Source organism: Vombatus ursinus, unplaced genomic scaffold (genome assembly GCF_900497805.2).
Source record: "Vombatus ursinus unplaced genomic scaffold, bare-nosed wombat genome assembly UNPS02000582.1, whole genome shotgun sequence".
Lineage (NCBI taxonomy): Eukaryota > Metazoa > Chordata > Mammalia > Diprotodontia > Vombatidae > Vombatus > Vombatus ursinus.
In genome coordinates this window covers 789987-806381 of record NW_020940360.1, presented here as the reverse complement: position 1 = coordinate 806381, position 16395 = coordinate 789987, and the positions used below count along the sequence as shown (strand labels likewise).

General features: G+C 32.6%; 1 protein-coding gene across 3 annotated transcripts in view; it reads left to right on the top strand.

The window, feature by feature from the left end:
- PHIP (pleckstrin homology domain interacting protein) overlaps positions 1-16395 on the top strand; it is a 193057-nt gene that overhangs the window by 29898 nt on the left and 146764 nt on the right. For all 3 annotated transcript variants that reach the window (XM_027854734.1, XM_027854725.1, XM_027854741.1), the window contains exon 7: positions 11244-11404. In XM_027854734.1, the coding sequence (XP_027710535.1) occupies positions 11244-11404 (161 nt within the window). The remainder of the gene's footprint in view (positions 1-11243; positions 11405-16395) is intronic.

Genomic DNA, 16395 nt, shown 5'->3' with positions numbered 1-16395 from the left:
ACTTTTATTTTTTTTTTGCTTCTATGTAGTCTTTCCTGAAATTATAGACTGGTTTATTTTACACCTATGTAATTTATAAATACAACTCAGTTCCAATTAACGCAAATAGGGAATCTCATGAAATGGTTGCATTATTTGAATTTATACTATATGTTTCCTTTGGTAGAATCAGTAAACATTTTACATACTTATAACTTCAAATAGTGCAAATTCAAATACATGTGGCTACTTCACAGGCAAGGTTAATTGTTTGCAGTGATGGGGACCTAGCTGTAGTTAATTGAGGTTGTCATGTGTTATACAACAGATTGTAATAATTGTTTTTTTAAAATGAATTTAGTTAAAAAATAGACCTGTATAGAAAGGATAAGTGAATCTGATTTTTTTGCTGGTTTAGTTGGCATACCTCTTGTTATTAGAATGGAAGCTTCTTCAAAGTACTATTTGTTTGATTCATTATCTATCTAAAACAATGCCTGGTACATAATAGGTGCTTAATAAATGCTTATTGATTGATTGCTTTCTAAAGTATAAAAACAAGAGTACTAAAAGAAATTGTATGAATTTGAAAATTCTAGCTAGTGGATTAATTTGATTTATAATCTCCGTGGGCTAAGCTTTGGTATCAAAAGAAGCAAAGATTAGACAGTACGTATGAAGGTTGGAGGTGCTTACGTAGAGAGTGATCATCCTAAGAAATACTGAAGACCTTTAGTGTAGTTAGTAGTAAGGTCTTTACCTAGACAATGTTGTTAGGGTCATTATGTTGTGAATAATACCTTTCCAAATAATAAAGATTATTAGCACTGAATTATATAAGTTGGATTCTTTAATCATGAACAGATAGTATTTTTAATGCATTATAATTTCAATGTGCCCTAATTGATTTTTATATTCAGCATAATAGAACATTTTGAATAACATTAAAACTTTTAACATTGCTGTTAAAAAAGAGAATATTAATGTTTGTTTTGAATTTATGGCAATACTAGAATCTATAGAAAATGCTTTGTATTTCTTCTTTATGTAATTAGCTGTTATTAAGGAAATAAAAATTTTAAACTTTTGTTAACATCCATTTATACTGAGATTTCTGAATGTGAGTTAAGTTATCTTAAATTTTTAAAGAAATTAGAAGTGTTACTTTTAGTCTTGTTAGCTGATTTTTCTTACAGGCTCTCTCCTTGTCTGGGAACTTAGCTAATTTGCAGGTTTGGTTAGCTGTCTGTTAACATTAAGTATCTGATATCTTTAGTATAATGAAAAATCTTAACTGTTGAGCTGCTTATTTTATAATAAGTATATATGCTATCTACCTGGAGTAGGTTAATGGAACATATTATTTTAAAAATTAACCTGATTTTGGTTTGATTTTTTTTTTTTAGTACCTGTTTCTTAAAATTATAATCATGCAAGTTCAAAGCTAGTTAGTGTTGTTGACTAGACATATTCCTAGCCATAGTCTACCCTCTTTATGGCTATCTACTCTTTGGATCAGTCTTCCCACAACTCTTCTTCCTTCTACCTCTCCATCCCTAATACACTCTGGTTGCTTGTATAGTAGAATCCTACAAATAGAATTTACCTTGTAGAGTGAAACCTTAATTAACTTTTAATGACTAATGACAAATAGAGAAATGCAATAACATTAGCAAAAGAAATTACTATTGGTAGGAGCAGTTCAGTACTTTGTCACGAGATACAAGGGTCCCTGACAACTGAGAAGGAAGCAAAGAGGGGTAGTACTCGGTCTGACTGTGCAAAAGCCTAGATTCCTATTAATTCAGCCCTTTTATCTTATTTATTTTATCAGTAAATACAGTTTCTTTGCAGCAATAATTTGGGTACCTGTTTGCCAAGTGACTGACTAGGTTTTCTTATTCTTTTTTACCCTGGCATAAACACCTAGGAGTATTCCACTTAATTCTTCATTTTCTTTAATGCAGGAGGTCTCTAACTTTTTGGTCTCAGGACTCCTTTTACACACTAAGAAATTATTGAGGCCCCAAAGAACTTTTGTTTACATACATTATTATTTGTCCATATTTATTTACCATATTAGAAATAAAAACTGATCAATTTAAAAAACCTTAATTCATTTAAAAATGATAACAGACCCATTACATGTTAAATAACATTTTTAGTGAAAAATAATTATGGTTTCAAAAAAAAGTAAGTGACAAGAGTGGCATGACAGCTGGATCCTTATATCTCTGCATTCAAACTGTTGTGATGTGTTACGTTTGATGTATTTGAAGAAAATCTGGCCTCACAGTGATAAGGTAGAATATTTTAATAGCTTTTTCAAATAATTGTGAAAAAATATGTAGTTCATCTTGCACCTCAAACAAGTGTATATGTACTTTTCTTCAAGACAACTGTTGTAGATGTGCTTTATGCATATTTCTCATTTAATCAGGCTATTGAGAAGACATGTACTTAAGGGTTTAGATTTAATAAAATTAATAACTTACTTTATTAAGTATATTCTTAAATGATGCTCACATTTTTTTTTAACTGTGAGCATATGTCACTAAAGAATAAAATGACTACTTGTACAGTTTAGTAGCATTGCCTTGATCCTTGCTAAGGTGTTAGCAGTTTTACTCACCATTGATTTTGCACCATTGATGCAAATGTTAATAATTATTCGTAGATAAACCTTAAGATTCAAGATAGTTACTCAACATTTGGAATATTTCAGCACCATTTGTGTTTGTTGACAATTAATCACATAAAAGATCTTTGAGGATTAATTGGTTCTGATAGTACACAAATAAAGCAATGCAGCAAGTCTAGCAACATCTGTAGATTTGTCCATTTGTGAGGCAGAAGTATAATTCTACAAATGAGATATTAACTCAGTCTTCATGTTTGTAGCTGTATCTTTAATTCACAGATCTGTGCCCTCTGTATGCTCTATTGGACACTAATTAGAATTTTTACAACCAGTCTCTCTGATAAGGGCCTCATTTCTAAAATATATAGAGAATTAAGTCAAATTTATAAGAGTACAAGCCATTCCCCAATTGGTAAGTGGTCAAAGGATATGAACAGACAGTTGTCAGATGAAGAAATTAAAGCCATCTATAGTCATACGAAAAAATGCTCTAAATCACTATTGATTAGAGAAATGCAAATCAAAACAACTCTGAGGTATCACATCACACCTATCAGAATGGCCAACATGACAAAACAAAACAGGAAAGTGATAAATGTTGGGAAAGATGTGGCAAAATTGGAGCACTAATGCATTGTTGGTGGAGTTGTGAAATGATCCAACTATTTTGGAGAGCAATTTGGAACTATGCCCAAAGGGCTATAAAAATGTGCATACCTTTTAACCCAGCAATAGCACTGCTAGGGCTATATCCCAAAGGGGTGTCACACAAATGGGAAAAGGACCTACATGTACAAAAATATTCATAGCAGCTCTTTTTGTGGTGGCAAAGAATTGGAAATTGAGAGGATGCCCATCAATTGGGGAATGGCTGAGCAAGTTGTGGTATATGAATGTGATGGAATACTATTGTGCTGTAAGAAATTATGAACAGGCTGACTTCAGAAAAACCTGGAAAGACTTGTATGGTCTGATGCTGAGTGAAGTGAGCAGAACCAAGAGAACACAGCCACGTTGTGTGATGACTAATATTGATAAACTTAACCCTTCCTGGCAGTACAAGGATCTAAGACATCTCCAGAGGCCTTGTGATGGAAAATGCTATACACACCCAAAGAAAGAACTATGGAAGCCGAATTGTTATTTTTTTTCTCTTCTGTTGAGTTTTGTTTCCTCTTTCTGATGGTTCCTCCTATTGGTTTTAATTTCTACTTACAACATCACTAATGTGAAAATATGTTTAATATGAATGTAAATGTATAGCCTATATCAGATTGTGTGCCGTCTTGGGGAGTGTGGTGGGGAGGAAGGGGGAGAGAAATTTTAAACTCAAAAGCATATGGAAGTGATTATTGATAAATCAAAATAAATTAATAAAAAATTAAAAAAAAAATTCCAGCTAAAACTGACAATAGTTATGACCTTAGAGACTTTCAGGGTTCTGTGTGCTAGTATAAATAAGCATACTCTTTTCCCTTTTGCTTTTTCCATTATTTTTCTTGTTCAGGAATTCTCTTTACCTTTGGTCATGTTCCGAATGGGAACAACCCCTCAACTAAAGCTTATTTCCCCACACACATTGCCAAGAGAAGTAGCATTTATATAGCAAGTGTTTTGCAAGTTATATCCTCACAAGAACCCTGAGAGGTAGGTGCTGTTGTCATCATCTTTATTTTTCAGATGAGAAAACAGAAGTTAAATGACTTGTCCAGGGTCACATAGCTAGTGTCTGAGGCCAGATTTATACTTAGGTTTTCCTGATTCCATATCTAGAAGTCTCAGTATTCCACCTGGGTACCTCCTGTAGTTATGCAGATAGCTTTCCCTTCCACTGAATAAAATTTATTTTAAAAGCCATATATCCAGTTATATTATGCCTAATACTTTGTAATCTGTATAATTATAATTCCTCTGCTCTTAATTAATGGAGAGAAATTGAGTTGGCTGCTTCTACATTGGGAAATACTCTGTCCAAGAACTAAGAAAATGAATATTGTCTGATTTTAGTAGATAACTTAATGACCCTTATTAGTAATATTTTTTGAAGGTGAGTGGGCAAAATATGCTTGGGCTAAAAAAATCTCAAATTTAATCCAATAACTGACAGTTTCAGACTATAAAAGAAATTACCAATCATTTTTTAACAGCATTGACCTACCATTAAGAACTTAGGTGAAAATGTGTTATGATATTAAAATAGAGCTATGTGGCATAAACATAATCCTTTAAAATTTGGTCATTTTAAAATCTCTAGCTTCTTCAGGTCTTAAGATGCTTATATTTTCCCTCCGTATTTTTTTTATATATGGACCAAAAGGGAAAGTGCTAGAAGGAGAAAAACAAAGATAACCTAAGTATTTACTATTCCCATTATTTAACTTCACTCTCCATTTTTTTGTTTCTCTTTAAATTTCTGGGAGCCACAGAATTTTATATGAATAAGCAGTGAGGAGTGAGCAGTATATTGTTTGTTCTAGTACTCAAGAAGTTGATAAACGACACAATTGGATTTTCATGTGGAAGAGATGTCATTTGGAAGTTGGAAACATTTCAAATTCCATTAAAACTTTTTCCTGGGAGGCTAGGTGGCGCCCAGGAAATAGTGACAGAGCACCTGGCCTGGAGTCAGGAGGACCTGAGTTCAAATCCGTCCTCAGACACGGAACACTCACTAACTGCGTGACTCTGGGCAAGTCACTTAACCCCAATTGCTTCACCAAAAACAAAGAAACAAAAACCAAAAACTTTTCCCCAAAAAAAGTGAGCATGGTCTGCCTACTTTCATTGGAGAGGTAGGGACTTATGGGTATGGAAAGTTGCATTTAATTTCAGGCAAAGGCAGTGTCTTGGTTGGTTTGTTGCACTGTTTTTTTTTTTTTTTTTTTAACCATAGTTACAAGGGGAGGTTTACTGAAGAAGCAAAGGGGAAAATGTTTATTCAGAAACAGTGATCTAACAAAAGGCACAAAAACTTTTTAAAAAATTAAGTGCTTTAAGACTAGCAAAAGAGCATTTTAAATTAGTTCAAAAGCAACTATTAATTACATTATGTATTGTGTTGTGTTTTTGAACCAAGTTTGATACATTTCTTTTTACCAGAATTTTTGCAGAAAGCATTATTTCTATAAGTAAAATGATTTGAAAATATTTTTAGAATAAATTTTTGTGGGAGAAACTGTTCTTCTTAGTTAGAAGTTGAATTATATCTCAGAACAACCAGGTAATTTACTTACTTTAAACTGAGCAATAGCCTTATTCAGGAAAAAAAAATTGGGACCCTAGAGACAACACTGACTATAGTGCTCAGGTGAACTTGAGTACCATCTCAGACTGAGGAACCTCTGTTTCTTAGTGGAGTCCTGCATAGCCCTAAATCAGAATTTTACATTATACAAGTAGCCATTTTAATTTATTGTCCTTAATTGAGAACAATTGTAAGAATTGTAATTGAATAGATAAACTGATATAGAAACTGATATTTTGGAACGTTAAAGTAGGTCATTCATATGACTTAGTTACATATGATTCTGTGGTGATAAAAGTTAACTCCTTGACTTCTTAGCATTGTCGAGGGGGAAAAGAGGAGAGACTAATAGTTTTCTTCTAGTGCTAAAGAAGACTCCTGTCTAGTTGCACTAAGAAAGAAGTTAAGGGGAGTAGGCAGTCAAAATACAGAACTTGAAGAGAAAAATCCCTGCAGAAAAGTTTCGATTCCATAAGAATTCTTATGTAAGAGACAGAAATTGCAAAGCATTTAACCTTTGGGGCTTTCTGTTTCTTCACCTGCAAAATGAGCCCTAGAAATGGATCTCTAAAGTCTTTGAAAACTGTAAATACATTCATTGAAACATTTATTATGTACTTATTATGTGCCAAGCACTGTGGTATATAACTAAAACAATTCTGGCCCTAAATGAGCTTACTCTAAAATACAAAATATATTTCCTAGTAGAAATCACTAACAACTGGAGGGATCAGAATGGGCTTCTTTGAGTGGAACTTTGAAATGAGCTAAGAATTCTACATGTCTGTTAAGAGGAAGAAAGTGTGTTTTTATCCTCTCTTCTTTATAATCAAAATTGATCATTGCAATTATCTCATTACAGTTGTCTTTCAGTATTTTTTAGTTCACATTATTATAGTAATATCTATTTTCCCTTCTGGTTCCACATAATATTTGTAAAGCATTTAGCACAGTGCCTGGCACACAGTAAGTGCTTTATTAATTCACACAAGTCTCCCCATTTTTCTCTGAATTCCTCACATTTTATATTTCATACAGTGCAGTTGTATTCCCTTGCATTAGAAACCACAATTGGTTCATCCCCTTTCCAAATTATGGAAACTCACTGTTTGTAGTTTTTTGACTTCCCCCTCAAATGCTATTATGAATATTTAACTGCATGGAGTTTTTTTTAAACTTAGGGCATATGTGTATATATGTATGCATGTACACATTTATATGTAATCTTCATATATGTGTGTATCTACATATACACACATATATAATCTGTACCTATACATATACATGTAGTAATGGGATGAGTGGGTTAAAGGGTCTGAGCAGTTTAGTTACTTTTCTTGAATAATCCAAGAATCACTTGAATATGTTTCCATTAACATAACATTTCACTAACATTTTTTTTGTGGCTAGTTACATCTTCATTTTTTTTAATGAGAATAATAATGTTATAGTCAGCATGATCTAGTGGATTGAGATTAAAAGGCCTTCATCATAGGATTTTAGGTTAGAACTGGATTAGATCATTAGAGTTCATCTAGTCCAGGTACCTCATTTTCACATGAGAAAACTGAGACCCACAGAGGTTAAGTGAATTACCTAACCTCACTGAGTTTGAATACTGTTTCTGTTGTAAGCTATATTTGGAGTCTAGGAGAACTAGACTCAAGGGCTACCTCTGATATAGTAGCTGTTTGATTTTGGGCAAGTTACTCTCATTGCTTCTAGTAAGTTTCTAAAATTGCAGTCTACAGATGTGTTGTACATTGTGAGATGAGTTTCTCTGCCATAAACCCTAACGAAATCACAGATGTGAAGCAAAAATAAATAAATAAATAAATGATCCGTCCATTTCCAAGACAGAAAATAAGTATATCTACCCTTCAAAAATGCAAGATCATTTCAGGTAGGGAACCGTAGCCTGTTTTTGTGTCATGTGTCCTTTGCCAGTCTGGTGAAGCATATGATTCCCTCCTCAGAATAATGTTTGTTGTCCCCATTCATAATTGAAGAAAGTGCTAAATTGCAGTTCAATGATAGTGAAAATAAAGATGTAATTTTTTTTTTTTTTTGGTATCCAGATTCATGGAATCCCTGAATTCCACAGTCCGTTAGACCCCAGGTTAAAGATTCCTAGTTTAGTGGGGAAAATATAATTTAATTGCTTAAATTAGTGAGCTTGATTTTATTTTATTTGGATTTTGTATAACATTTATTGATCTGTGTTATTTGTTGGGATTAGGAGCTGTGTTTGAATTTGTGTAAGGAATCAAATTGGTAATAATAGATTTGTTTGGGAAAAGAAGTTATTTTTAAATTATCATATTGGTCATGTAGTGTATTGCAAATGTAGATTAGTTTTGTTTTTGTTTTTAAAGGAAATTTCATAATGAGAGTACATCTGATGGATCCATTCTGTTTTAGAATGTCTTTGTAAACATCTACTCCAAGATACCAACACTTTCCCTTGCCTAGCTAATTATTCCTTCTTAGCTTGATAAATTCATTTCTTTTCATAGATAGATTTTTAAAAAGGCATCTTTTCGAGCAGACGGGCTTTATACTTTTTTTCAGTCATGGCCAATCACAAAGCAATTTGATTGTTTTTATAGAGGTAGTTATTGCAAAAATATTAAATGAGTTTTTGACAAAGAGAACCTTTTATGTGTTAAAGGAATTGGAGATTAGTGAAGACTGGAGTAATAACAATAATAATAATGGATACTCCATCAAGGAGGTCTGAGGGTTTAATAAATACATTCATTGTTGAGGAAAAGGAAGATAAAAAGGGTTTAAAAAATGTTGAGAGGGAAAAAATTAGTAGAGAACAGGTAATGAATCTTTTTTAGTTTGAGTTGGGCCTTTGTATATTTCTCAACCTTTATGCTTTTCTTCCAGGCCAATCCAAGTGAAATGTTACTGTGATTTTCATGGTGTTACCCTTATCAAGATCTTAAACCATTGCCTGTAGTCTACATTTATTAGTTAATTATTTTAAGTCTGTGTGTTAACAGTGCAACCTTTTTCCCTCGCACTTCCTATCATAAATCCTCTTTTCCAGTCAGTTTGTTTCTTTTATTATCTCCTTACTTTTATTCTTCCCCCTACCAACCTGTCTCCATTTAACCTTCTTCAAATATTTAGCCTACGTTAACTTTGCCTTAGCAAAATTATGGCATTTATAGCCTTGACCACCAGTTTAGTACCTGATTTCATTTTTGTCTTGCATTCTACATTTTGTAGCTGTCAACCAAACTGGAGAGGTTACAGTCTCTATATATGAAAGTATCCAAGTTGATACCACAGATCATTGAAAGACTGAAGAAATATTCTGTGTTTGTATCATGGGTAATTTTTCCTTTCTCAACAAGATTGTAAGCTTCTTCAGGGTAGGGATGATGTCATAAACTCATACTACTGATCAAATTGATCAAAGCACATAGCCACACCAGTTGATTTATTGATGCTTTTATGTATCAATAAATTAATACTTATCTATGCATGGTTTTGAAGCATAGTGGAAGCCACAGCACAGTCTGTCTGCAGGATTTTTTTTTTCTGCCAAAGACTATATTGCATTTGACATTGCCAAAGCTAAGTTTTCTGATAAGACCTCTGTTGTTTGAAAAATCAGGTTTTACCACTGTTGTGTGAATTAAGACTTGAGATCTGAAGGAACGAGGTTTTTGAGATAGAGAGACCATAAGATATTTGACAAACTGTGTGGAAGGTGGAAAAAGTTATATGCTTATCTCAAAAGGCAGAGAGAATATCAGTAAGTAGAAGTCACAGGGAAGTGGATTTGCTTGAACATGGGAAATAACTTTAATAACTGGATCTGACTAGCATTGAAATGGAATAGGTTTCTGATAGGAAGTTTTTAAGCACAACCTGTGTAGATATCTTTTAGGGTTGTTGATGGTATGTAAAATTGTAGGCTTCCTTCTAAAGAACCTTGAGATTTTATAAGTCTTAAATACAAATATTATGCTTTAAATATCTTCCACAGAATTCCTACTCTGATGATTCTTTGTGGTGCTGTATGACCTAGGGTTCTAGAAGATTATACCAGTGGAGTACAAGATCTGGCCGGTTATGCCATGCTGAAAAAGCTTCAAGTCTGGTCCCAGGGATAGACCAAGTCTATTTTCTGAGGAGCAGTCTAACTAATCACAGACAGATACATCACCAGTAGGCTAGGCTTATGGTGATGAAACTATTTTTAGTGATGAAACAGAGGGGGAAAAAAATGGGTCCGCAGTCATACGTATGCTACTTGCTGGTGGTAGGGTTGTAGGAAGTGCAGCAGAGGGTGCTCAGAATCATTAACAAATTCTAGTTGACTGTTGTTACGCTGAATGTGAAATCCTTGTTCAGTGACCAGTGAGTGAACATGTTGTTGAAGGAGCTGAGTCATATACCCATCTTTATATTCTTGATGAAAATATTTAGAAGAAAGAAGGAAGTTGTAATTAAAGGAGCATGGCACACAGGTTGTCCTTAGAGTGGCAAAGAAAGAAGTTGGCAGAGTGGGGTTTTTTGTATGCCCCAAAGCAAGAAGTATTTCATGAACCACTTGTCTATCACATTGCAATACTAATGAAAAGTTTTTGCAAAAAGACCACAACTGTAGTGAACACACCAGCATAAGTAACTGATGATGAAGCATAATTTCTATAGAGAATTTGATGAGTTTAAATGAAATCAACATACATTTTTATACTTGGCAATTTCATTGTTTTAAAATTAAACTCCTTGACATTTTTCTTGGAGCTTCCTTCTATGAAGGTTTTGTGAATATAATTGTTCCTGTGAAATTTAAAGCCTATGAACTGCTATTTAATGAAATGTGAAAATTAGAATAATTTTTCTGTTTTGGTGACGAAAGTAATTTTAAAGCCATTCAGATGACTTTATTTGAGACAAAACATCTAAATTATCATTTCCCTTTGGACTGGACTTGGGTTCTGGTCCTACTCTGCCACTAATTTGTTACACAGCTTGGGGCAAGTATCTAACTAAGTGATCTCTAAGGATCCCTTACAGTTTCTGACAAACTGAGACTAGAGACCAGGTTTTTATCTTTTGAGAATCTGTGTAACATTGAGAAAGTCGCTTAATTCTTTTTCTTAATCTGTGGAATAAATACCCATCTGAATTTTATGAAGAGCAAATGAAGTAACATGTAAAAGTGTCTTAAAGTGTGTGGTGGTTAGAGTGACTTTTAGTTAGGGTCTATATAAATAAGACTTATTCTATAAATATTTGTACCAAGTAGTAATGAATACAAAACTTCCTTTTAAGTAAGTGTAATCAAAATGTAGTCTAAAAACTAAATCCTGATGTTACTTAGAAATCTTTTCCCCCCCTCTTTCTTGTTAGCGGATACTTTGTTTTCAAGGAGACTGAATGGGAAGTACAGACTTGAGCGACTTGTACCTACTGCAGTGTATCAGCACATGAAAATGCACAAAAGAATTCTTGGACATTTATCTTCTGTATACTGTGTAACTTTTGATCGAACCGGAAGGAGAATATTTACTGTAAGTGCTTATTTTATTTATCATTTAAAAAAATTAAAACAATAGGCCAGAGTTCACATCTTACAGTTTTCATTTAGTTAAGATGTAATTTAAAATTACTTGAGATTTTTATAACAATATTGATAAATACATGGCAATTATAACCCTAAAGCTTTTCAGATAGTTTTTTTTTAAACTGAAAAAAAAAGGACATGAAACATTTGGGTCTTTGTTGTAAATTGATTTGCCATAGTTTAGAGGTTTGGTATGAAGCATATCCATCGTCATCCAAGAATGTTGGAAATATATGATGTATTTATGCTATATAATATACTCCTACATCAAATATATACATAATTTTGATTAAACTTTGGTAAGATAGGGATATGAATTAAACCTGTGATTTTATGAGTATAGGGAGCTCCCTGTATGAGGAAACTCCCTCTGCCAATGAAGAGGTTGGTATCTTCTCTATAATTTATGGTTTTGTTGAACTGCTTAGAGCACTGAGAGGATTAAATAGCTTGTTCACAGTCCCTAGGTCAGTATATGCATGAAGCATTTGCTTGAACCCAGGTCTTCCTGGTTCTGAGGCCAACTGGCTATCCATTACATTAGACTGCCTCTCATTACATGCTAGTATATATCCAAAAATCATTTTAATTGGTTTGTAGTTTGAGATTTTACAGCAGAATTTTAATTCCAATTTGTATGTCAAGGATTTTTTTTTAATTATGTAAATGAACAGAAAATTAAGAAGTTGTTTTTGTTTTGTTTTAAACCTTAACAGGAACATCACGTAGATATTTTTTCTCTTTAAAGTTAAGTCCTTTGTCCTTATCTTTTAGTTCTTGTTAGTCTGCATAGAAATTCTCCAAAGTATATTGAAACTGTGGTATTTGAATGTACTATCCTTGGGTATGTTTCTGATTTTTTTTTTTTAACCTCTGGAAGTAAAGAAAAGGAAGGTTTATTCAGCAAGTATCATCTTATGTAAGAATTATTTACTGTAAATAATCTACTTTCAGAGGTGTTTCTTAAATTCATTAGGATGAAATAGAGTGGAGCAGCGAATTATTAAATATTACTTTATGGCCCTAAAGTGTTAGCTTATTCATTGGTATGTGGATTTATTGAAACAAGAAATATTAAAATGAATTTTAAATGGAAATCCCCATTTCTCCTTTTGCAGATGGGAGCTAGCAATGGGATGATATATCTGTGTAAATTGTAATAAATCTCTTTCTTCAGTTATGCAAAGTCTGATTGTAAACTTGAAACCTACTTTACTTTTTCTACCTTTCTTATATACCCATTTATCTGTAAAACAGCCGAATAGCAGGATATGAGGAATTTAACTTATTCCCACTTTTTTTTTTTTAAATTCTGGCACTAATCCAAATAAAATTGACAGCAGTCACTTAATATTAGCAATCTACCCTTATCTACCTTTCACCATTTCACTGGGAAACAGAATAATAATGATATTTACTAAACTTTAAAACAGGATGCCAAATTTCAAAGTGGAAGTCAATCTCTACATGTTCTCTATAGTGCTTTAATATAATCCAAAGAAGTAATTTACTTGTTTCAAGTTTAAGCGCAGTGCCATGCTCATAGAGGGAGCATATAATAAATAGGCTTAATTGAAGATACTGTGTGACTCAGATCCAGCTAAGACAGCCAGAATTTAAAATGGCCTATTCTGATGCATGTTATTTGCATCTGAAATCCTCTCAGAATAGTCATGAACTGAAAGGAAGAGGATTTCATGATTATGCAATTATGTATTTGGGCTTCACTTTGGTTAACATAGTATATATTTGGAATTCACTTTAGTTTGTTGTTGTTAGTTGTTTTGGTCATGTCTGACTCTTGGTAGAACTCTTTTGGATTTTTCTTGGCAAAGATACTCTCATTTCGGTTAACATAAGACAAAGATAGCTATCAAAATTAAGAAAAATTGATAGCTCATTACCTTTGTGTTTTCCTGAAATAGATTTAGTACTTTGTTGGAAATTCTCATATCTTTTAAAATGTAAGCTTTTGTTTTCCCATCTAAGTCAATTTAGAAGTATTGTGTACTTATGTATATACTTATACATAGTTTATGTATTTATATACACATAGATAACACACTTATTGTATGTATAGCTTAATCCTATCTTTAACAAAAGTTTAACTTTAAATAGTTATGTCTTATTTGGAAGTTCTGGGAGAAAGAGATAGTAGAAGTAGTTATTTTTTAAGTTAAGGTTCCATAGATACATGAAAAAAAGCCAATGTAGAATTAGGATAATCCTCTAACACTCAACTTCTACCTTTTGGGGAACTTGGGGGTATTGGAATGGTGGGCAGGGCAACTCTTTTATAATGGCTGCTCTTGGAGATGGAGTAACATGCAGAATCAGGCAATACAAATTTCCACATTAGCCATGTTAAAAAGTGTATATCTCATGTTTTTGAGTCCATCATTTCTCAGGCAGGTGAGTGGCATTCTAACATCCTTTGTTCTCTGGAACTGTATGGTTTGGCAGATCAGAGTTTTCACTTCTTTCACAGTTGTTCATTTTTACAACATTGTTACTGTATAAATTGTTCTTCTAGTTCTACTTTTTTCAGTCTGCATCAGTTCATACATATCTTTCCTTGAAACACTTAATTGCATATGTCATGATAGTATTCTATTACATTCCTATACTGTATATTGTTTGTCCTTTTCTTAATTGATGTTTGATTGAAAATTGATGTTCGTTAATTGAATTAATGATTCCCTTTAGTTTCTAGTTCTTTGCCACCACAAAAAGAGCTGCTACGAATATTTTCATATGTGTGGTACTTTTTTTCTTCTTTTATCTTTTTGGGGCATAGATCTAATTGTTCTCTTTATTAAGGAGGCAAAAAGAATGATAGGAAGAGAAACTCATGTATTAATAATCTTAGAATATAATTTGATTCTTTAGTGTTAACATCTACTTTTCTCCACGAAATTCAAAATATTAATGTAACTCAGGTAAATATTTTAAAATATATTACAAACATTTATAAAAATTGCGTAACATTGATTTTCCATTGTTATGGAATTAAATAGAAATTTAATGGCTTATGTGAAGTGTTAGTTCAAGTCAGTGATACTTTTCTTTTACTTATGAAGATCTGGTTTTGATTTTCTCAAAGTCTTATAATTGCCTGGGTTGATTGTTGGAGGGTATGTGTTGATACTGTCGTTGTCAGCTGAAAATCCCCACAAGCTTTGGAATATCTGGAATGGAGATTAATTAGGTAAGGCTTCAAGATTATAAATCTCCCCATTCCTTCATTTGTAAGTTTGAGATAGTGGCATACCATGCTTATTTCCTTTACATAAGATTGTTAATCTTAAAGCCATAAGTGATGAGTTCTAGGCATCTATTTCAGATAAATTTTAAAACTTTTTGAAGGTTACATTGATTTGAGTAATTCTTATTTATTTGTATCAGTTAAACAAATTTTAGCCAATTGTATGCCACAACCTTAGCTAAGTACTGATTCAGACTGCATTAATGAAGCAGGTTACAGATGTAAAAAAATTTTATCAAATTTCCTAATTTTGCTCTAGAATTAAAAACTCATTCATTTATAAGCATTAGCTGACAATCTAACATTTTGACCTATATTATTTGACTATATTAATATATGTTAATATAGTCTTATTATAATATCATTTGGATATTATAAGCAGAACTCATTTGTATATATTGTGAAACTCTGCTCCAAAGTCATTTAGCTTAATCAGTTATCTTTTGAACATTATTTCTATTGATCTAAGTGACCCCATAATAATGTTTCACTACTTTGTAACAGGTGGTTGGTATGCCTGTATAACTTGTTACTAGATTGGAAACTTTTTGTAGTTACCATTCTATAATAGGTTAATTTTTAGTTCTGTAGTTATTTGAAAACTGTGCTCACAAACTGGTAAAGTTCAAACAACACATGAATATAAGTGAACTGACAAGATGCTGGGGATGGGGGTGGGGTGTTCAATGACATTTAGGGACTAGAAAACTTACTATAGGATATTTTCCTAGTGGAATGTTGGTGTGAGAACAGAGAGAAACACCTATCAGGTTAGAATTTATCTCTTTCTCCCTGTACCCCCATTTCCTAGTTCTTTAATTTCTTCATATCTTAGTTCTTTAATTTCTTCATAACATTTAACAGTATTTTAGCACGTGAAGATAGTTAATTCACTTTGAAGTGGCAAACTCTTTTTTTCCTTTTGAGGGCCACAAAATTAAAGTAGCAATTTAATTCTTTTCCTAAGAGAAATATAAAATGGTCTATTTTATTCTTTTATAAAATCAAGACTAGGGTACCTAACACCTTCTTCAGTAAATAAAACAAATAGTTAAAAAAAAAGGTAATAACACAATAATAGTAAAAACAAGTAATAGTAATCTTAAAAATATGTTATAATTTTTAAAATGTGTTCTGGTCATTTAAAAGGAGAGAAGAAGGAAAAACATGAGAATCAGACACAAAGGCAGATAAAGAGATAGGAAAAGTCATAAAAATACAGAAACAAATACATAGAGCGTATATATAGAAAAAATGAATAGGATATGGGTAGAAAAGATAAAGTTAACAGCTAATTTTGTATACTACTTTACATTCTTATATTCTGTATATAATATCACAACTGAGGCTGGCTCTCTCACTACCTGTTGTCGAATTGCCTCTCCTGTATACCATGTAATCATAAAATAGATGTCATTGTTTGATGAGTTGAATTGATCTTCACACTGAAGGAAGGAGATGATAGTCCCAATGTACTTTACCATGGTCAGATTATATCTAGAGTATTATATTCAGTTTCAGGAAGGAGTTTGATAGATAGGTGAGTGTCCAAAGGAGGAAAATCTGAATGGGGAGAACCTCAAGGTCATCATGCCATGTGAGGATCAGCTTAAGGAATGGGGACATTTATTCTAGAGAAGAGAAAAGGGACATGAGAGCTCTTTTTCAAGTAT